General features: G+C 37.6%; 1 protein-coding gene across 16 annotated transcripts in view; it reads left to right on the top strand.

The window, feature by feature from the left end:
- The window catches only part of PTPN13 (protein tyrosine phosphatase non-receptor type 13), a 204,191-nt gene that overhangs the window by 66,769 nt on the left and 113,927 nt on the right, over positions 1-23,495 (top strand). For all 16 annotated transcript variants that reach the window (XM_046656429.1, XM_046656440.1, XM_046656437.1 and 13 more), the window contains exons 3-5: positions 5,830-6,008; positions 18,605-18,670; positions 20,681-20,866. In XM_046656429.1, the coding sequence (XP_046512385.1) occupies positions 5,830-6,008; positions 18,605-18,670; positions 20,681-20,866 (431 nt within the window). The remainder of the gene's footprint in view (positions 1-5,829; positions 6,009-18,604; positions 18,671-20,680; positions 20,867-23,495) is intronic.

The raw sequence follows: 23,495 nt of genomic DNA, 5'->3' as shown, positions 1-23,495 counted from the left end.
ATATCTTCATGCTGCTTGAATCAGATGGCCAAGGAAGTTTGCTGAAGAAGAGAGCAAATTCTTAGAGACCTGCTTCCTTCTACCCATATTGTCCAGCCGTGGAAGCCCTGTTACTTCTAATAATCATAACCAGTTTAGTTTTACAGATTGCCTGTGTTTCACTTTTGTTAAACTCAGATCTCATTGTGTTTTGTTACCAAGATGCATTGTTTGGAATTTCCTCAAGAGTCTTGCAAGTACGTAACAAACAAAACTACTAGAAGCCTAATTGATCAGAAGCCATACCAAGATTCCAGTGGTTGTGGTTTGGATGAGTGGCTTGCATGTGTTTAGCGTTTAAAAAAAAAAAAAGAAAAAGACTGTGTGTGTTTGTGTGAGTAAATGTCATCACGAAATAATGTCTTTTCTCTTCTATTCTAGTGAAGAAATTTATCACTAAGTTTTACTGTCAAGAAAATGTTAAAGTATAGTGGAAATATTCTAAACCATTTATTTTTTTCTGTTTGTGCATTGTTATGCCAGATGATTGTTTTAACATTGTATATATTTTTATGAACACATGAACTGAATTTTTGAGAGAATTCTGTTTTATAAAGTGACTTCATCAAATACTTCAGAGTTTGGAACAGTGACCTCTGCATAGATTTTTGCTAGGCACTCTGATACAACATGTAGAATGAGAGGACTATAGTTTCTCTGCGTGTGCTTAAATAGGCAAAGGGATTTTTCAGGTCAAAATGGTGTCATTGTTGTTTTAAGTCTTTAGATGATTTCCTGATCCTTTTTTGTTGTTGTTGATAAGAAAGATTGTCCCTGAGCTAACATCTGTTGCCAGTCTTCCTCTTTTTACTTGAGGAAGATTGTCCCTGAGCTAATTTCTTTGCCAATCTTCCTCTTTCTTGTATGTGGGATGCCACCACAGCATGGCTTGATGAGCAGTGTAGGTCTGTGCTCAAGATCTGAACCCACGAATCCCAGGCTGCTGAAATGGAGCATGCGAATTTAACCACTGTGCAACTGGGCTGACCCATCCTGATACTTTTGATTAGTGTTACCTTATCATACTTGTTACCTAGTTATGATTATTTCCCTAATTTTTTATACCGTAATTGGAAGTCCAAAAAATAAAATGAAGGGGACAGTCTAAAGGAAATGGTAGGATCCGTTAGGAATAAAATGTGTGAATATGGATCTTCGTTTAAGGGAACATTAGAAAGAAGCTCTAAGATGTTTCCTTGCATATCAAATTTCTGCTTGTTTTTCACTTTGCCTCTAGCTGCTTGAAATTCTGTTTAAGGAACTTTTTCTGTGGAATGTTGGTAAAGGTCTAAAAATAGAACCATTTGCCAACTGGCATCAGTTCACATCAGGTTTACTCTTTCATAATAATAGCATTCTTGAGGACAATCATCACACAACTAAAACACTATAGTACTTCAAATTACAAGCTTCTGGAATTCCATTTTTTTTTTTTTTTTAAAGATTTTATTTTTTTTCCTTTTTCTCCCCAAAGCCCCCCGGTACATAGTTGTGTATTCTTCGTTGTGGGTTCTTCTAGTTGTGGCATGTGGGACGCTGCCTCAGCGTGGTTTGATGAGCAGTGCCATGTCCACGCCCAGGATTCGAACCAACGAAACACTGGGCCGCCTACAGCGGAGCGCGCAAACTTAACCACTCGGCCACGGGGCCAGCCCCTGGAATTCCATTTTTAAATATTCTTTGGTTAGCATTCTTTGAAGGATTTTTAATACATTTGCTTTAAATTCCTTCCTTTTAGTTAGACAAGGAGGGTGAATTAGACTGATTTTAGCCACAACTCTAAATTTCCTCACTTGTAGGTTTGTATAATAATTATAGGTTTACAATTATTGAAAAATGTATTTTGTTGTTTGACTGTTTTCTAAAGAATCCAGTACTTAGAATGTTGTGTGTGTGTGTTTTGGGAATTTGACAGCAATGTAGTTTATTGTCACAGCTGCTTTAACTTTATTACAAGACATTTAAAAATCACATTTGAATGAAATATGATGAAAATATTTGCATCATTTCTTTGTGTATGTGTGTTTTTTAACAAGCAAAAATATGACCCACCTTGGTAATTCTGTTTCTCACTGCTCTCCACCGTTCCTCTGCCTAAGATTCTTGCTGCTCCTTGTACAAACTTAATCATTTCCTGACTACATGCCTTTGCTTTGGCTATTTCTTCTCTTTGGAACCTCTCCCTTAACCATGGTCAAATCTTAGTCATCTTAAAAGGCCACATATGAAAAAAAGAAGTTAGGGGGCCAGTCCCGTGGCTGAGTAAAGTTCTGCGCACTCCGCTTTGGTGGCCTGGGTTCTTGGGTTTGGATCCCAGGTGTGGACTTGCTCTGCTTGTCAGCCATGCTGTGGAGGCAACCCACATACAAAGTGGAGGAAGATTGGTGCAGATGTTAGCTCAGGGTGACTCTTCCTCACCCTCCCCACACCAAAAAAAATTGATTCTCTCTTCATCGTAGCTGAAGTAATTTTCTGTCCTCTAAACTCCGTTTGTATCCTCTTTTTCTCTCTAAGGTGCCTTTTTATTTTCTGTGTTGTATTTGTTTGTGAATACATTTTATCTCCCCAGTAGTACTATAGACTCTATGAACAAATGACTTGTAAAGTTGGGAAGATTACATTTAAATATGTATAGTGCTTAAAATGATATACTTTAGATGTTCAGTAAAAACGAACAAATAAACAAAAACCTATTATATAAAGCAAAAGTTGAAAGATAACAGTTCTTGGTAGAATAATAGTAGTTTTGCAGACCTTGGCTGTGCTGGTAGGTGAATAAACCTCTTAACTTTGAAGTGATAAGCAATTACAGATTGCTTTCACCTTCAATGGTTACTGTTCTGTGCTCCCCTGTCACGGAGCGGGTAGGGTCAGTCTGTGGCCTGGGCTGAGGAGGAGGAGGAGGTATAGCCAGCTCGTTTCTGGTCTGAGTGGATACCAGCATCCAGATGCCGGGTCAAGACGTAGCGTTTAGACTTCTGTGCGTCATTCATGCCTCTGTGTTAGCTGTGATCCTGAATAATTTGTAAAGTCAAATGGTAACAGGTATACTAGAAATCATAATTCTCTCCCCAAGGAAGGCTGACAGGAATTAAACATGAGAGTTAGTATCCCAGCTACCTCTCAATTACTAATTAAAATAGTGGGATGGAGATTGGCAGTAATGAGTGAAATGAGAAGTGTGAGAGGGAAAGTACAGCACCATACTTGCATGGATGCCCAAGAGAAGAACAACCTGGAAAAAAATGCTAAGAAGGAGCATCAGTCTTAATGTTGGAGTACCCTAGGGCACAGTCCTTGTCTTGATTTCTTTTCTATCTTAACTCACTCTTTGGTGATCTCATCCAGTCACAAGGCTTTAAATAACATCTGTTAGGCCAATGAGTCCCAAAATACTGTATCTCTAATTCACACTTTTCTCCCCTTCTCTAGATCCAACTGCCCTACTTGACACCCCCATTTGAATATCTAACAGATATCTTAAACTTAATAGGTCTAAAGGTAAAGTTCTAACTTCTACCACCATCTCCCAACCCCTACTTCAGCAACCTGTGCTATCCTGAGTCTTCTTTATCAGCTGATGACACTCCATCCTTCCCATTCCTGAGACCAAAATCTTGGGGTCATCCTAATTCGTTTTTCTCTCATTCCACATCCAGTCTGTTGACAAATTCTGTTGTCACTATCTCCGAAATACATTCAGGTTCCAACAGGTTCTCACTGCCTTTACTGCTACCCCTGTGGTTCCAGGCCATCATCATCTCATACTGTATTAGTTCATTGCTTTCCTCATTGGTCTCCTAGTGTTTGTTCCCTTTAGTTGCTAATTAGAAAGGAATTGATTGTAGACTGTGTTATAATATCTGTGACATGTGAAATCTCAATTTTTTGTGTGTATGTGAGGAATTTTGGCCCTGAGCTAATATTTGTAGCCAATTTTCCTCTTTTTGCTTGAGGAAGATTATCAGTGAGCTAACATCTGTGCCAATCTTCCTCTATTTTATGTGGGATGCTGCCTCAGCTTGGCTTGATGAGCGGTGTATAGGTCTGTGCCCAGGCTGCGAACCCATGAACCCCAGGCTGCTGAAGCAGAGCACACAAACCTAACCACTACAACACCGGGCTGGCCCCAAAATCTCCATATTTTGAATAGCGTCCTTTGACAAAGAAAATATTGTTCTGCCTTTTTTGAGTGATTGCATGGTATTTGTGCATGAAATACCCCAAAAGCTTTTAATAGAAAATGTGTAAAGTGGCCGTGAAAGGCAATAATATACCTAGGCTTACCAGCTACGATGATTCATTGAAATATATTCTACCATAAGAATTGTGAGCTATGTTTCTAACAGCCAGATGTGTGGTTGGGTAGGTCTTTGAGGACCACTGGTCAGTGACTCGACTTCAGTGCAATATAAGATGTGCTAAGTGATTAAAAGGTGCGTTCAAACACATTTTCCTTTTTTAACACAGTTATTGAAGACATGTTTCATATTTATAAAAATACAGGAGAACATATAGTTGGCTTTTTAATATTCAAAGGAGGAATGAATTTTAATAGTTTACTGTTTCATTAACATAAGTCAAATTCTGATGGTCAGAATCTTGACCATAAGTAGAGGTTAATAAGTCAGAAAGGATGGATGATTCAGTTCTAATAGAAGTTGTTTTCAGGAAAGCGTAAACACTGTGTTTGATAAACTGTTCCATAGACTTCTGTCAATTTCTTATGATTTCACTTAGAGAGATATCACTATAACCCATTCAGATTGAATAATAATGGTAGAGACAGTCACAGGCCTTTTGTGACTCTCCTATAGCAGTTTCTTGAGTCTATAACTCAGTTCACTTAGCGGCTACCTTAAAACCTATTAATAGAGGTTTTCAACTTCCTTTTGAAATAGGAGGACAAAATAAAATTCCCTCTAATAACTCTGTTTTGTTGAACCTAGCGTATAGCTTCTCTTTGAGGAGGAGGGCTGCTGAAATCTATGGAAATTTTTTTTTTAATACTCTTAAACATGAGTTCTTAGGCACCCATACAGGCAAACATTAAAACAAAAATACTAGAGACCCCATTGGTCACATTTGGTAATACATAAGCTGCCTGAAATTCTAGTGCAAAAATGAACAAATGCACACAAGACAAAATCCAAATTCCAGACAAGTACGTGTTTTGACACGGGAAAGAAATTTTCATTGTGGGTAGAAACTACTAATTCCAAATCTGATGAATTATCAAAGGAATTATTTTCTATCAGTTCCAGAACACTGTGGTCTAAATCAGGAAATCTTAACCTGGAGTCCATAAATGGGCTATAAGGAGATCCATGAATCCTTTTTGGTGAAGAGTTTTGTATTTATGGTCAATTTCCTTGAAAGAGAGATCATAGTTTTTACCAAATCCTCAAAGAAATCCATGATCCCATAAAAAGTAAGAACTATTGATCCTTATCTGTGTCTCTGTGTCATTGTGATGAAGTATTTGAACCAAGTTTAATTCTTTTGACTGAAAATGAAAGTTCTCTATTTTTATTTTCCAAGACCTACCATCTAAGTTTTGAAAGAGTAAGCCAAATCAAGGCATTGTTGTTAATAATGCTGGGAGTAATAGGTGTATGAAACCCACTATCTTTTTGTAGCATGTTGATTTGGTGTATATAACTGCATGTTAACATATATATGAATAGCCTAGGATATTCGTTTATGTTTAAGTGATCTGTAGTTCCTCTGATTATGATTTTAAGCAGTTATCTTTCTTTTTTCTTTTTATTCTGTGTGGTTACAAACCAGTAAGCATAGCTGATCCTGCTGCCCTTGGCTTCATCATTTCCCCGTGGTCTCTGCTGTTGCTGCCATCTGGTAGTGTGTCATTTACAGATGAAAATATTTCCAATCAAGATCTTCGAGCATTCACTGCACCAGAGGTTCTTCAAAATCAATCACTAACTTCTCTCTCAGATGTTGAAAAGGTAACTGTTAAGTCTTTTTTGCTTAATTTTGTTTCTTATTTTGGTGGGGATAGAAAAAGTAAAAACACTGGGCTACCTGTGAAAAATCCATTGAGTTTAAAATGATCATGTATTCCAAGAAGTTATATTTATTTTATTGAAGAGTTTAAAACAGTTTTGTAAAAAATTTATGGACCTAAAAAACAGTATGAAAAAAATTGAGCTGTTATTCATGTTTAAAAATACTTATTAAATGCCTGCTGTGTACAAAACACTGTGCTCAGGAGGAAGATACAAAAATAACTAGATACTTGCTCCTGATCATCATGTATAGAACAATCTATAATATACGGCAGATTGAAATAAATGCTGTATAGAAGGATAAAGTATTTTGGGATTCCAGAAGAGGAGCAACTAATTTTTAGTTTGGAATGATATCACAGAGAAGGTGGCATTTGTGTTGGGCTATGAAGAGTGAGTAGAGTTTAGAAAAGTGAAAATAGATGGAAGTGGGCATTCCACGCAGGGTTATTAGTATGTGCCATGATAACGGGTAAGAAATTGTCCACTGGGTTAAGAGAATGTTTGGTCAGACCAGCTAGGCTAGAGCGTGAGCTCCCTGGAAGGCTGTGGTTAAGGAAGGGGAGGCTGTAGGTCAGAATGAAGAGGACTTTGCCAGAACTTGAGACTTTCTTCTGAGGCACATTTTTAGGAGGGTGATAGGATGCGCTTTGTGATTTCGGAAGGTAAGTTTGATGAAAGTGAATAAGTAGGTGAGATGAATGATTGTATAGGAATCTAACTGGGGAGTTTTAGTAATCTGAGAAAAGGACTGAAAAATGTGTCATGCCTTGAGAATATAAAGGCGTGGATGAAGGGGATGCAGTGGAAGCAGAGCTGACAGTTTGACAATTCGTTTGATGGAACAAGGAAGAAGGGATAGTTTATGACAGAAGTATCCAGTCCGAGGATGCTGATGCCGTTGACATCAGAAAAAGATTGTGTGTATGTCTGTTGGTTAAGCTAGAAGAAGGTACCTTGACTTGAGCTATTGATTGTGTATCTGAAGAAGGACTGACAAAAATTGGGAGAGAATCCCAGTTTATCTACCTTTTATATTCTGTGAGCTGCTTAAGATTTTGGGGAGGTACAAGCAAAGCAACCAGTGAAGGGAGACGATAGCTATAAGGTAGAGGGAATGCTTAAGGCATTAGCCCTAAGAAAGTTCCCATAACATAAAATGAAGAATTTGAAAGGGGCTTTGTATACTGTAGAGTGTATACATTCTGGTTGTTGTATATCATGAAGACATTCAAATGTACTGATAGTGTTTTATTAGGCTGGATAACATATATATAGTTACTCATTTTTTGTTATATAAATAGTATGCATTCATTTTGTATATGACTCATTTAATAATAAACTTTTAAAAGATAGAGGGTAATTAGAACATTGGAAATAGGCATGGTGTGTGTGCAAATTAGTTAACTCTTGACATTTCTGGATCTTTATCGAGCTTCAGGATGTCTACAAATCAGTGACACAGCAGGGTAAGCTTTGCGTGTCTGAGCACTTTTGGAGAAGGGTGTCCATAACCTTATCAGTGTCTCGAGGGGCTGGTGCCCTCAGAAAAACTGAGAACTGCAGCAGAGTAAAGCCGTGGATGTCTTAACTTTAAAAACTTTTACTGAATTATAGGAGAATTTTCTCTAATTATGAAAATTTCACATAGGTGTTTACAGATTCTTTCTGTAAGGCATTTAAAATCAACAGTCAAAGGGAACAAATGCTTAGGAGAAATTTCAGGTGCACAAGTGCTCTTCTGGTTTGCTGAGGGCATCCCCAGTTTGCCCTGAGGTGTCAGTTCACCCAAACAAGCACACTGCCCTGTGTTAGGTCCAGCTCTTAGACTGGGTGTTTGGAGAGGTGACTGAAGCCTCCTGATTATTAGACCAAGTGTTCAGGAGCATGTGTTGGGGGTGGGATTGTTGCCGTTACTGTGTTAAAGCTGATTTCTCTGTGAGTCTAACTGGAACTTCTAGCTTACCTCATGCCTCAGAAGCTTCAGCGTGATTCTAAATACAAAGAAAATTAAGGCAAGTTTTTTGATCCCATTACTGTTTGCAATATAAACGTAAAGCAAAGATTGGAGGAATAGCCGTAATGTCTAGTATTGTGGTTTTGATGGGGCAAGGACATTTTGAAAAAGAAAATAGTAACTGCATTCCATGACTTTCATGAGTTAAGATATGCCATTAACTAGGACTCAAGAAATGCTTGCTGTTGATGATATATAAAACTTCTTTTTATAACACTCAATGCCTAGCACAATATTGTGAATAATAGTGAGTACTTGGTAAGACCTTGACACATTTCCCGTCATTCAGTGGAACTTGTTTTGTAAATTGTATGTGTACAGCTGTATGAAAAAAGTTTACCTTACTACCAGCTATATAAATAGCACCTTCATTTATCTGCCATAGAATTTTACTTTTCAAGATAACTTTAAATAACTAGACAGGCTTATGCAGGTCACAGTAAGCTTTTTGATCCTCTGGCTTTTCCCTTTTACTGGGTAGTCGTTTGCTTCCTTCTTGCTTGGCAGACAATGTGCTTGATTTGGCTGTTGTTTTGAAATTAGTTTGATAGCATTGGAACTTAAATCAAATTCTCATTGTGATTTCTCTTCAAGAATATTGATATGCACCAGGGATTTGTACTATGTTCCTGATAAAATAAAGGAATCTTAGCTTAAGTGCTTATCGCCACTAATTTGCACTTTAAATATCAGGAATTATGGCTCCTAGCATCTGTGCTTCCTCAAAATCAAGGGTTGTCTTTATTTTTTCTTTGTTTCCCTTTCCCAAGTGGACATGGTATTCAAAAAGATCCTTCTAAAGACCAATGTCAAAGAGTGGACTGCCTATATTTTCTTCTGGAAATTTCGTGGTTTCAGGTCTTACATGCAAGTCTTCAATCCATTTTGAGTTAATTTTTGTGTATGGTGTAAGATAATGGTCTACTTTCATTCCTTTTGCATGTGGCTGTCCAGTTTTTCCAACACCATTTATTGAAGAGACTTTCCTTTCTCCATTGTATGTTCTTAGCTCCTTTGTCAAAGATTAGCTGTCAGTAGATGTGTGGGTTTATTTCTGGGCTTTCAATTCTGTTCCATTGATCTGCATGTCTGTTTTTGTACCAGTACCCGGCTGTTTTGATCACTATAGCTTTGTAGTCAGGGACTGTGATGCTTCTAGCTTGGTTCTTTTTTCTCAGGATTGCTTTAGCTCTTTGGAGTCTTTGGTTGCCTCAAGGATCATCTTTAGAACAATACTAGTAAATCCACTTCCCCAACCTTAAAAAAGTCTCAGCTGAACATGTTGAAAAAAAGACCAAGTGCCCTTAACCACACTATACTATACTTATTCTATGTTCAATCTTATTAATTCATTCTTTTTCCCCTCCTTCCCATTTGTTTATTCACTCATCCATAAATTTGACAAGTATACTTGTTGTATGCCGGGCACTGTATGAGTCACTACAGAAGAAACTTGAGGACTGTCCAGTACCAGAGTGCAACATGTAATAACATAATTCAATTGAAAATTTAAATACTGGGGTTGTGGAGATACCACCTCACACCCACTAGGATAGCCACTCTGAAAAGAACAGAATATAGCAAGTGTTGACAAGGATGCAGAGAAATTGGAACTTTTGTGCACCTTTTTTGGGGAATGTAAAATGGTGTAGCCATTACGGAAAATAGTATGAGGTTTCCTCAAAAAAATTAAGAATAGAATTACTATCTGATCCAACAATCTCACTTCTGGGTCTACATCCAAAAGAATTCAAAAGGAAATCTGAAAAAGACATTTGCACACCCTTGTTAGTTGCAGCATTATTCTTAATACACAAGAGGTGGAAGCAACCCAGATGTCCATTGATGGATGAATGGATAAAGAAAATGCAGCATATGCATGCAATGGAATATTATGCAACCTTAAAAAAATAAGGAAATCCTGTCACATGCTACAACATGGATTACCCTTGAGGACATCATGCTAAGCAAATAAGCCAATCACAAAAAGACAAACACTGTACGATGTATCATATGAAGTATCTAAAGTTGTCAAAAACGTAGAAATAGAAAGTAGAAACCTGGGAGGGGGAAGGAATTAGTGTTTAATGGGTATAGAGTTTTAGTTTTGCAAGATGAAAAAAATTCTAGAGATCTGGTGCACAACACCATGAATATACTAACACTACTGAACTGTACACTTAAAAATGGTTAAGATGGTAAATTTAATGTTATATTTTTTACCACAATTTTTTTAAAAGAATCAAATGCTATAGTTGTATAGGTACAAAGCTATAAGATTCTAGCTCTTTAAAGTATCATCACTTCAACATACTATGTTCCACTAGGTGATAAACTAATTTCTGGTGCTATGTGATTGAGAGCTCATGGTATAATGTGTTACTCTTGTCAGGTAACATATTTTCATCATATCAGTCTATAAATACATAGAATCTTAACTTGAGGAAGTAATTCTTATGATGATGGAAACTTAGCCCCATAAAGCGGGGAGAGAAAGAGAGAGAGACACACACAAGGGAACAGAATGGAAACATTCCACTTTAGCAGAGCTGGGGCTATTGTACTCTGAATGGGTCTCCTCCAGAGCACGGAAGCACATTTTGGCTTGTAGTGTATGTAAACTACTGTTCCCAACCCTACAGTTGATATAGGAACAAATAAGTTGTCAGATATATTAAGATATTTGGGTGTATCTCAGAAACTAGCTGAGTGTACTTCTCAGATATGTAAAGTGTGATGAAATGTAGACAGTAATGGGTGAGGGGAGATGTTAATTTTAAAACTAGAAATGCTAATTTGAGCTTTTAATATAATTTTGGGGGAGGTTCTCTTCCCCTTAGGAAATTATGAAAGAAAAGTTATGACCAAGTAAATTTGTACAATTGCTTTATATATCAGGGGATCTTAACCCAAGTTCCATGGTACCCTTAGAGGTCAAAGGAATGGGTTCAGGAAGCCATTGAAAATTTAAGAATTATATTCCCAAACAAAGAATGTATATGTATTTTTCTGCACAGAGGGTCATAGTTTTTATCAGATCTTTTTAAAAAGCTAAAAATTGGTCGCTATATGCTGCCAGCTCCTGAATTACATATCTTTAACACAAAGCTCTTGACTTAAATATATAACCACTTTTTAGATTATCTTTCCTGGAATGTCCCACAGGCATCTCAGACTCAATAGACCCAAAACTGAACTTAGTGTTTCTTCTCACCCTCTGAAGCCTTTCTCCTCCTCTGTGTGTTCCTGTAAATGAATGGACCATCATTTCCCCAGTTTGCAAGGAAGGCTCCAAAGTGTTATTCTTAATTTTTCATTCATCTCAGGCCCTCTTTCCTAAATCCAGTCAGTGATTAATTCCTGTTGATTCTGCCTCTTTAATATCTCTCACATCTGTCTGTTTCTTATTCCTCACTGCTTCTGCCTTGGTCAGTCCGTCATGAATGACCAGTGCCTCAAACACTTTCTAATAATCTCCCTGCCCCCAGGCTTGCCCCTGTGCAGTCTGTTCTTTAAACTACTGCCAGTGCATTTTTGAAAACTCGTATCTGATCTGGTCTTTTTGCTGCTTAAAATTACTCAGATTCCACTCCCCTTGAAGAAACTAGATTCCTTACCATGGCCTTTGAGGGCATACTGTACCCACCCTTGTCTGAGTAGTCCTTATCAAGCTCTGTGTTTCAGCCATTCTTAATTTACTTCAATGTCCTAGATGTGCCAAGCGCTTTCTTTCTTCTTAGGCTTTGTGTGTTCTCTTCTTCAGCCTCACATACTCTTTCTGCACCCGATCATGCCGTCTCAGCTCCTCCTGCTTCCCTCATTGCCTGGCTGACTTTTACTGCACATCTGACCTTTCTCTTATGCTCTCTTGTACTCCCTGTGTACACTCTTATATGTCACATTATCCTGTTTTGCCTACTATGGAGGGTTTGAAATGGAAGGGACCCTGCATGTCCTACTCTATTGTGCCTCCTCTGCTCTCTACCCTGGTTCTCAGAGTGTTATCCCCTGACCAGCAGCATTAGCAGCGTCCGGGAACTTGTTAGGAAAGCCCGTTCTCAGGCCTCACCCCAGACCTACTGAATCAGAGACCTGGCAGGTGGCAGCCTGCAGTCTGTGTTCTGTGAGCCCTTGAGGTGATTCTGACACGTAATAAATTTGAGAACCATTGCTCTATGCCAGATTTGCCACTGAGGAGGCTCTCAGCCCTTGTTGAGTGAGTAAAAGTAATTCATGATTTTTTTTACCCAAAGATATTTATGCTTTGTTGCTATTAAATGCATAGCCACACATTCTCAAGGGGTGTTGCTAAAAGGAGCTGTGTAGCAGAGACGAAGCAGCTCTTATTTCTCCAGAGACCCCTGAGTGGGAGGCGTCTGCATTTGAGACTACAGTGTCTTACCCAGCCTGCGTCTGATTGTCAGTGAGCCAAACCTTTGAAGGCTTTCTGTCTCCTCGCTAGAGAATGGATGTAGAGGTGGAAAATACTCTGTGAGTCTTCTCGGTGATTCAACAAATATTTATCAAGTGTGAGTTCTGGGTAGAGTTTCTGGCTTTGTCACTTGATATATGACCTCAGGCAACTTGCTTACCTTTTTATGTCTTAGGTGACTTATCTGTAAAGGGACAATTACAGTACTTGCCCCATGGGTTTTTAGACAATTAAAAAAGAGAGTACATGTGAAGTGCTTAGAACAGTACCTATCATAGAGTAAGCACCATTTAAATATTATCTATTAGTACTATATGTTAAGTGCTGCCCTAGGTCCTGGGATAGAGTGGTGAATGGGACAAAGTCCTTCTACTCAGGGAGTTTACATTCCAGCCCATTATAACTATAAAGACAAAAACATATTTTTGTTCCCCATGAGTTATATTAATTAGCTCCCTCAACTCCCGTCTTTCCATATCACATTTTCTTTGTATCTTTATCTCTGACTCCTCCCTTTCCACATATTCACTTTGCCTGAATTTCTCAAGTCCACTTTCCAAGCCCAGCCATTATTGTCCTTTCCTCTTCAGCCCTCTTGCCAGGGCTGTGGTCAGGTCCTCATTTCCTTTTTCTTGAACTTTTGTCATAATCTCCTCCTACCTCTTATTTCTGCTTCTTGACTCTTCTCCCTGCTACTGTCAGATTGATCCCTCTGATCATGTCATTGTTCTCTTCAAAAATGTTCTGCTTTTTTTATGCAGTGAAGTACAAATTCCTTAACCAGGCCTAGAAGGCTGTCCAGAGTCTGATGCCAACTACCTTCTGACTTCTCTTTCAGACTCATGAGTTGTAGCCAGTGACTATTAAAACAAGTCCCGTGCTTCCTGACTTTACTCTTTTGCATAACAGTGCCCTTCCCCATTTCTGCGTGTCCACATCCTATGCACCAATCATTCTTTCAATGAGCATCTATTGAGGACTTATATATCCAACACTGTGTCAGCCCACTGGGATACAAAGATGAATAAGAAACCAGCAAGCTAATGGTGAGACAGACAACAATAACTAAATTAATAATAATGTAGAAAATACATACAGTGACAGTAGATCTGTATAGAATATTAAGAGAGCACGGAGAGGGGATGCATAACCTGCATTTGGGCTGCAGCTTACCTCTCCTTGTTTTAAATTTTTTCTCATTCCTCTGTAGTCAGAAGTGACCTTTTTTTGTCTCATTGAATTTCCTTAGCATAAACTTACCACTTCTACTTTGTTTACTACATGCATACATATATAGTAATATATTTTTCCTGTTCTTGGAAAGGTAATAAAGATTAAAGCAGTGATTTTCAATCAGCGGCAATTTTACTTCTCAGAGGACACTTGGCAATGTCTGGAGACATTTTTAGCTGTCATAACTGAGAGAGGGTAGGTAAGTAGTGCTACTGGCATCAAGTGAGTACAGGCCAGAGATGCTGCTAAACATCCTACGCAGGATCAATATGCACAGGACCTCCCCATGGCAGAGACCCCAAATATCAATAGTACTTAGCTTGAGAAACCCTAACTTAGAGGATAAGAGCATAGCTCTGGAGCCAGAGTTTGAATTCTGCCTCTGCTACTTAACTAGCTGTGTGACCTTGGGCAAGTTACCTCCTTTTTCTGTAGTATTGAATGAGTTAAAGTATATAATGTAAGTTTGGCACACAGTATTATGTACATCCTATCTATTAACATTCTAATATATAATGATATATATTAGTATATGATAGTAGTATTATTGATGCCAGGATGAGATATTTGTATCTTACCACAATCCCTAGCTTAGTGACTTTCAGAAAGAATGTTGAATGACTAAGTGGATAGTTAACTAGCTCTTCTATAAATGCATATTTTCTAGAACCAGCTCCTTTATCTTTTTCTAGAACCCTATGGACAAACCATCGTTATCAAAAGCACCCACCTCTACAGGAAACCATCCTGGCCTGCTAAACGCTATACGAAGGGAGGGGAAGAGATCCTCTCTGTGCCATCCCTAGGGTACAGATAGGTACCAAGAGCTGTGATACAATAGGGCCTAATCAAAGATGACAAAACCACACATTCCCTGGGAAGTTAAATGAATAAGCAGAAGTGAGAGGCAGATCAAGAACATTCTTTTTAACATCTACTGCCTGATTTCTTTCAGGCCTTGGGCCTGTTGATATCTTTAATACAAGGTATTTGTTAGTTGGCCTTTCATGAGCTGTTGTTTTCACCTTTTTTCCTGATTCAATGGAAAATGTAAAAACCAAATCCATGCCTGTTTTAAATAACCTTCCCTTGCCTGACCTTTCCCCTTTCTATCAATGTCTGTTAGTGGACAATAGCCCATCTATTGCTATTTACCATCCAGATGAACTGAGCGCTCTCAGCGGTACAGCAGTGTTACCGTCTTAATTTAATCACACCCTAGTATCACTGATCTCCTTGTGCCGGTGTCTTTTCAGGCTGCACAAACAGTAGAAACTCTCAGCTTATGAATAAGGTGTGTGGAAGTATTATCCACTTTTACTCTATAGGGTATTTTGAAATAAATGTAAAAGTAAAGCATTTTTCTTTGTGTCCTATAAGAAATATTTCTCTAATATTAATGTTCCTCTAATCTTGGGTTCCAGATGGTATTATTATACATTATTTTAACAAAGATGTGACATAATCGGAGTTATTTCTTTAACAAAATTTTAAGTGATTTAAAAATATTATTAAAAGTTTCAAATCCATAAAGCACCATCCTAATGAAGTAACAATTATCATTTTTGTGTATGTTTTCTATATATTGATGTTTCATATCTATATGTATTAAGCAAGGTTCTCCAAGGAAACAAGATCAATAGGGTGTGTGTGTGTGTGTGTATTTAAAGAGATTTGTTAGGGGGCCGGCCCGGTGGCGCAGCGGTTAAGTTCGCAAGTTCCGCTTCTCGGCGGCCCGGGGTTCGCTGGTTCGGATCCCGGGTGCGGACATGGCACTGCTTGGCAGCCATGCTGTGGTAGGCGTCCCACGTATAAACTAGAGGAAGGTGGGCACGGATGTTAGCTCAGAGCCAGGCTTCCTCAGCAAAAAGAGGAGGACTGGCAGTAGTTAGCTGAGGGCTAATCTTCCTCCAAAAAAACAAAAAAACAAAAAAAAAAACAAAAAAAAAAATAAAGAGATTTGTTATAAGAAATTGCCTCATGCAATTATGGAGGCTGACAGGTCCCAAGATCTGCAAGGTGAGTTGACAAGCTGGAGGCCCAGGAGCGCTCATAGTGTAGTCTGAGTCCAAAGGCCTGAAAACCAGGAGAACTGATGGTGTAGTTGCAGTCTGAAGGCCAGCAGGCTCAAGACCCAGGAAGAGCTCATGTTTCAGTTCACATCTGAAGGCAAGAAGAAGCTGATGTCCTAGTTTCAAGGCAGTTAGGCAGAAAGAATTCTCTCTTACTCAGGGGTGGGTAAGCCATTTTCGTCTATTCAGGCCTTCAACTGATTGGATGAGGCCCACCCACAATAGGGAGAGCAGTCCGCTTTCCTCAGTCTACCGATTTAAATGTTAATTTCATTCAAAAACATTCTCCCAGAAACACCCAGAATAATGTTTGGCCAAATATCTAGGCATCCCGTGGTCAAGTCAACTTGGCACATAGAATTAATCAGTACGCTGTGTACATGGATGATCAGCAAGTGTACAATTTTATAACCTAGTTTTAAGAATTGTGTTAATAATTTTATATAGTCGTGCATAAAAATTATTAGCACATGGTAACTCATTTAGCGTACATAGAAGTAAATGTAATAAAGAATCTTAAAGCACTGCCAGTATCTTAAAGAATCACAAATCAAAATTGATATCTTAAGAGAAATATCTTAGCTTATTCGAGTCATCCTTTATAGTAAAGGTATGAAAAATGTTTTTCATATATGAAGCTCTTTGAAAAGTTGTTCACATATGAGGTTCTTTGAATAGAAGTATAAACAGAAATGTGATACAAATAGTCTGCACTGTGCTGTCTTGAACTTGATGTACGCTTAACTGAATTCAGCAGGCATTTGTTGAATATCTGCTATGTGCAAGTTCTTTCTTAGTTGCTAAGAGGAATACTAAGATGTGTAAAAAAGACTCCTTCAAGGAAGACAAACAAGGACACATCTTAACTATATTACAGGTAGCATTAGTTAACTGTTCATTAGAGATACAGATGAAATAGAAGTGTATCATATAAGAGGGAATGCTTTATCCTGAGAAGAATTATATGGCATATGTAATAGATAACGTCATCTCTGGACTATCAGTAACGCGTAGGACTTTTATTGACAGATGAAGAAAGAAGTTCTTGGTAGAAAGAACTGCTCAAGAAAAATTGGGGAAAAAGAAAGATTTTGCCAACAGAGAATTATCCAGTAGTGCTGAAGTGTTTAGACTGTGATAGGAAAGGAGTGATAACAGAGAAAAACTTAAAAATCTCTCTGGAAAATGGAAGTGGAGGCAGGTCAGAGTGAGCTCGCCTATCATTATAAAGATTTTAGATTTCTTTAAAACTGGGAGCCTTGAAAATATTTGAAAAGAAGAGCAACTTTTCTTATCTGTAATTTAGGAGGCAGTGTTAGGAGAAGATTAAAGTGCTGTGAGATTATAAGGAGTGTACCCAGTTTTATGTGTATATTCCTCACCTATTTCTAAAGAGGATTTGAGACAGTTTATAGAATTAAAAAATAAATGTGAGAAAATAAGCGCGAAGTGAAAATACAGGCAAGAAAATGAGATGATGCTGGAGTAAGATTGTGCAAAAAAATGCATATGATGAGATTAAGCAGTATTGACAGAGATGGGCTAAAAGTTTGGCTCTGAATCTCTTGAACAGAAGGAAAAATGGAAAATGATTACTTATTAACTGTTCACACTTTCAGCTGATAATCTTTTTTCATAAGAAAAAAGTAGAGTAATCAAGAGAGACTTTCCCCAGGATCCCACTACTGGCTTATCCGCATAGATTCCCATATCCTCTGCCTCCTTACTACAGATGACCTGTCAGTGCTCCTCCATGAAACCGCCTCCTTCATTGTGCATTAGCTTCCACCTCCTCCCACTTCCTCCACAGTGTTCTCCCAACCATTTCCAGTCTCTCCTGCAGGTCCACTTTTCTCTGTTGGAGCATTCCTATCAGCATAAAAATATGTTATTTTTCCAGTCTTTGACAAGCAAACAGACAGGGGAAAGAAATCTTTTTTGACCCAGCTTCCTTCTCCATCTACTACCACATCCATTCTTAGTAAGAAAAACGCTGATCAAAACGGCAGTGAGGTTTTTTCTCTTTTCAGTTTGGCAAAAATCCAAATCTTCATAACACATTGAATGGAGAAGACTTGTGAAAAAAAACTTACATATGGCTGACAGAAATGTAAAATGATCCAACCTCTGTGTAGGGGAATCTGACAGTATGTATCAAAACTACAGATGGTTTACCCTTTTATTCATAATCTCAGAGAATCAATTCAAGAGAAATACCCGCATGTACAAAATGACATATATCACAAGGCTGTTTGCTGAAACATTATAACAGCACAAGTTTGGGAAAATCCCAATTGCCCATTAATCACAGATGGGTTAAGTAAACAATGCTACAGCCGCAAAATGAACTTCTGTGCAGAAGTGAAAAAGAATGAGAAGATCTCTAAGCACTGATATGGAAATACCTCTCTGTTAAATTAAAACAGCAAGGTCCTGAGTAATTTTTGAAGTTTTTGACCTTTTGTAAAAGAAGGGGGAAATAAGAATATATATTCATATTTGTTTGAGTCTGTATAAAGAAACTTAAAATAAATAAGAACTAATTAAAATGTTTACTCATTGAAGGTGGGCTGGGGAATTGGGAAACAAAGTCTGTTCTGATTGTTTCCAGTCTTATTTTCTGTTTTAAGCTCTCACATACTTTTATGCAAAATATGAAATGATTTTCTCAAATCATGTGTTGTACTTTCTTTGGAACAAAAAGTCATGAATGTATTGTACTTGCTGAGTTTTTAAACTTTATTTTACCATAAAATGATTTTTTAAAAAATTCTATTCCTAGATCCATATTTATTCTCTTGGAATGACGTTGTACTGGGGGGCTGATCATGAAGTACCTCAGAGCCAAGTAAGTCAGGTTGTCTCGTTTGTCCGACTTAATGCTTTTGAACAAGCTCTTCCATGTATCTGTATGTGTTCTACAGCATGTCAGGCACACCAGCATTTCTGTGCTGGTTGTTCACATTAATAATGTCACACTCGCAAAATGAGGTAATAATAAAGTACTAAAGAAATTATTTTTCTTAAAATGTTCCTAGAATTATAGCAGTCACCACCGAGGTTTCAACAATTCAGTCTGTGAAATGCAGTGGCCTCTTCAAAACATAGCAAGAGAAACGGGAGTCCACTTTATTTCTCCTAATGTAATGATTGATAAGAGGGATTGTAACATTTTTGATTCATTCTTGAACTGAAAGTGATAACCTTTTTTGATGCGAAAAGTAAAGTAAGGTAACACTTTTGGGGGTCTTAGGCTCTGATGACCATTGAGCTGCTTTTAGTCTTTATTTTCTAAAATAACTCTGATTCCTGAAGACTCCTTATAAACATAGTAGTGAATAGTAATTCAAAATTTTAAAAATAACTATATTTCATCAAAGCAAAGATATAGAATATAGAATTAGGTTTTATTTTAGGCATTTAGAAGTCAAAACCAAAAATAACTAGGTGTGTTTTTTTAAATCAAATTAAGAAGTAACAAGCATTTTAGGTTTTTATTCTAAGATTCAAACGTCTTAAGATCTATGCAAGATGAATGATAGTCTTCAACTTGGTTTGGTCTAATTTTACAGCATGAAAAATACTGTGTATTTACCTTCTCTCCTAAGTTTCAATTCTATAAATATAAATGAGAAAGTTAAATTATTACTGGAAATATTGGTGTCATATGTTATACAACCTAACTTACATGTAAATTGTGATGCCAGCCTATAATTAAAACTTTATAATCTTTTCTGATAACTGAAAATGAAGTCAATATCAATAGTGTATAAATTGGAGGGGAAGTATAAACTTTTACTTATGTTTTGCTATCAGAAATCATAATCACTTTAGAAATATTTAATATTCTAAAGTATTTATTAAGCACTTCCCTTGTGTCAGACACTGTACTAGTCACTAGGAATATAATGACCTCTGGAGTCCATTTGTGGGTACAGACAACTAAATACCCAATTACAACACGATGCAATGAATGCTATATTAGGGAAAATAGAGAGTGCTATAGAAAACCTGAGTTGGAGCCTCTAACCAGCCTTGGAGGTTTAAGATAGGTGTATTGAGGACCTCGAAGTTAAGCTGAGATCTAAAGGATGACATAACACCCAGATGGATGACAGTGGAAGAGAAGGGTCATGGGGAAAGTGTATGCTGAAATCAAAGTGGATGTACCGGTTTAAACTCCCATCAGCAGTACTGCACTCCTCACCAATACTTTGTATTATCATTCTTTTTATTTTTAACCATTCTGTTGAGTGTGTAGTGGCTTCTTTTTTGCAACTTTAATTTGCCTTTTTTGGTATGCTTATTGGACATTTGGATATACTATTCTACAAGTTATGTCAGCTAGTTAAAAAAACTCACATCTGGCTTCTTTGTTTCACCAGCATAATGAGAATTTACATTTAAATAATCGTGAGTCATTGTAATAGTTGAAATCTCTTCTAAGTTATCATGAGAGTATCAAATTATATTTATATGTATTGAATATATTACATTTCATTGAATGTTAGGAAATTGTTGATTGCCCCCAAATGGTATCTATATAGTAACTGCTTACCAAAATATTTGAATAACCAAAGAATCTCATTTCTTTATCATACAAGAAAACCCCAGAGTTTTTCTGTAGTACTTTCTATCTTGGGAGACATATGTTAACCATCTTCTGCTAAGAATTTTTTTGGATTATGAAAAGGCAAAATGCAGTACAGCATATATGCTACTAGATAAGGAATTCATTTCCTCCAAGTATTTGAAGTGTGTTTGGTGTGTCTCCTCTTGACTCCTGGAATGGCTTGTCTCCTGTTAGATAAGATTTACTTACACTTACCAACATGGCTTTTCCTTCCTTTATGTTCAGCCTATCAAGCTTGGAGATCATCTCAACAGCATCCTGCTTGGAATGTGTGAGGATGTTATTTACGCTCGGGTTTCTGTTCGGACTGTCCTGGATGCTTGCAGTGCCCACATTAGGAACAGCAATTGTGCGCCTTCATTTTCCTACGTGAAACAGTTGGTAAAACTGGTTCTGGGAAATCTTTCTGGGGTAAGCTACAATTCCCACTGGTACATAGAGTCATATTTTAAAATCTAGCAGCATGTCACAAAATTTTCTTTAAAGATATTATATAGGTAGCGTTTTCTCAATGAAGACCAGGAACAGGAGATTGAATTTCTTGTTGTAATGTTAATTGTTTCTTTGAAACAACAGTTAAAATTTAGAAGCCCGGTACAATGACTTAGTCCCGTAGATTTCATGAGAATTAGTCTTTTTTGAGAACTTTAGTCCAGCAATTATCACAGAATCACAGCATTGCTGAAATTGAATATGTCTCCTCTTGCCTCCTTTCTTGCATCTTTTCCTGAGGAGCTTTCTGCAGGTGGTTCTATCTATTGTGAAAAATGCATTGACATGCAAAATATCCGTTTAGAATTATTTAAATGCACTTCTTGTTGCTTTATACCTATTTCTTGGCTACTTATTTGTCTGGACCCTTTACGTATTCCCAGAGCCCTCCCCACCTTCTCCGAACACTGGTGCCTGCTGTCTAGAGGGGGTACGTGCTTGAATCCCTGCTAGATGCCCCAAGACCTGGACTCCTTAATTTTCTCTCTCGTCTTTGTTGTGAAGAATCCCAAGAATAACAAACTCTATAGTAGTCATACCTCTGCGTTTCTTAAGCTGTATTCTATCCTATTTGTCCTAGTTTGGGTAGTCCTTGGTTCTCAAGGTCTGGTTTAGATCTAAACTTTATCTGCACTTCCCCTTTAGGGTTGTGGTGCCTGAGTGGTGGTCCCTCTTTTTGTTTGGACTACAGATTTTCCACTGTCACTCAGTGTTCTTGCTGGCTTCCTCTTAATTCCTCCTCCGTAGGGGTTTAGTTCTGCTGTCTTAACCAGGGTGTTATATGGCTGGCACAGGTATGTCCAGATTCCACGCACTTTGCCAGTTGATGAGAAACAGACTCAGATTCTTCTAGGCAAGTGGGTTGTAAGCTGTACCCCTGGAGCCTTTGTGGTCCTGTAGTGAGAAGAATGCCGGTGGGAGAGGCTGAGTGAATGGAGCTCTTGGCTGCTTATTTCCCCTCCTTGACTAGAGCTACTCCAGTTTTACTTGATTTATTTGTTTATGTTCCTCATGTCATTTTTTTGAATGAAGGTAAAGCTATTAAAAATCTGAAAACCCTCTATCCAGGCGAAAGTTTCCTATGTATTTTCAGATTTTTTTTTATTTAAAAAATTCCTCTATGATCAAATAAGCTTGAAGGAAAACTCTTTAGGCGAAATTAAATATATTTTCGCTGCAGAACTTCTCAGAGCCTTTAATACACTAGACTATATTACTAACCTTCAAGAAAGATAGACATATAGGTGAAACTTTTCCCAGACTTATTTGGGTCTTTTTTCACAGATCTTCTCATAATACTAATGTTTTATAAAACTCTCTTTGAGAAATGTTGGTCTGTACTAACTCCTTGACTTTATAAATAAAGAAATTGAAACTTGCATATCTCGCAGGACTTATGTGTCCGATTAGTCCAGGAATCTTACTATTACACTGCGCCTTCTCAAAGACTTTTGTCCTGTTTGCTGATTTTACTGCTATAGTAAAATTGCTGGAAATATTTTTTCTTCTGTCTTTCCATGAAGAAATATTCCTCCATGAAATTCTGTTAACCATCCAATAATTGCCCATGTTAGATAAAAGGTCTCCATCCCTTTAAGTTTAGTATTTAGTTCAATTTATTAATTGCTGTATATTGCTCATCTACTTATAAAACCGGTGCTAGATACTATAGAAGATACAAATTTGAACATTTGCTCTATCTTCTAAGAGCTCTTACTTAAAGTTATACAACCATTTACTTAACTATAAAGTGCAAAGAGAAGTATGAAAAGTAACATAATAAAAATTTTAAAAGCTATGAGAGTTTGAGAGGAAAGGATACAAGTTATGTCTACACTGAAAAAGACTACTTTGACTAGATCCTATAGACTAGATAGAGAGAGGAATAATCTAGGCAGAAGGAAGTAAACTTGGATAAACGCTGTGAAATGGGAAAGAGCAGTGGATGCTGGAGGATCAGCTGTGGGGTGTGCTGTGGGCTTGTCTGGTGGGAGAGACGAATAGAAGGGTCAACTGGAACCAGCATATAGAGAGCCTGCCTTTCCAGAGACACATTTCTACTAAGTAGAAGTGATAATGCTCCCTTCACCTTTTATCGCTCTTGCTATTCTGGACATCAGTGGACTGAAGTAAGTCCAACAGCTACCATTTTTAAGTATTTACATTGTGCCAGGCACTGTGCTAAATGGCTTTTGTGCTTTCTCACATTTATTCATTACAACAACCCCAGGTTATAAGAGATAATTTCGTGTTCATTTTAGAGATAATGAAACTAAGGCTCAGAAAGATTAAATACCCATGACCATACATGGTAAATGACAGAGACACAGTTGGAGCCTGGATCTCTCAGACACCACTGCCCGTGGCTTTATCTGTTATGCTCCTCTGAAGCTGTTGTTGCTGCCTGTACCTGACAGAATGAGCTAGTCTTTCACTCAGTGTGAAGTTCATTCTAAGTGACCATAATTCTTACTTAAAATTAATTAGCTTAGAGTAAGTCAGCAGGCTAGTTGACTTATTCTGGTTCTTCCACTGATTTAATTACTAT

Source organism: Equus quagga, chromosome 3 (assembly GCF_021613505.1).
Source record: "Equus quagga isolate Etosha38 chromosome 3, UCLA_HA_Equagga_1.0, whole genome shotgun sequence".
Taxonomy (NCBI): Eukaryota; Metazoa; Chordata; class Mammalia; order Perissodactyla; family Equidae; genus Equus; species Equus quagga.
This window is presented reverse-complemented; position numbering and strand designations above follow the sequence as displayed.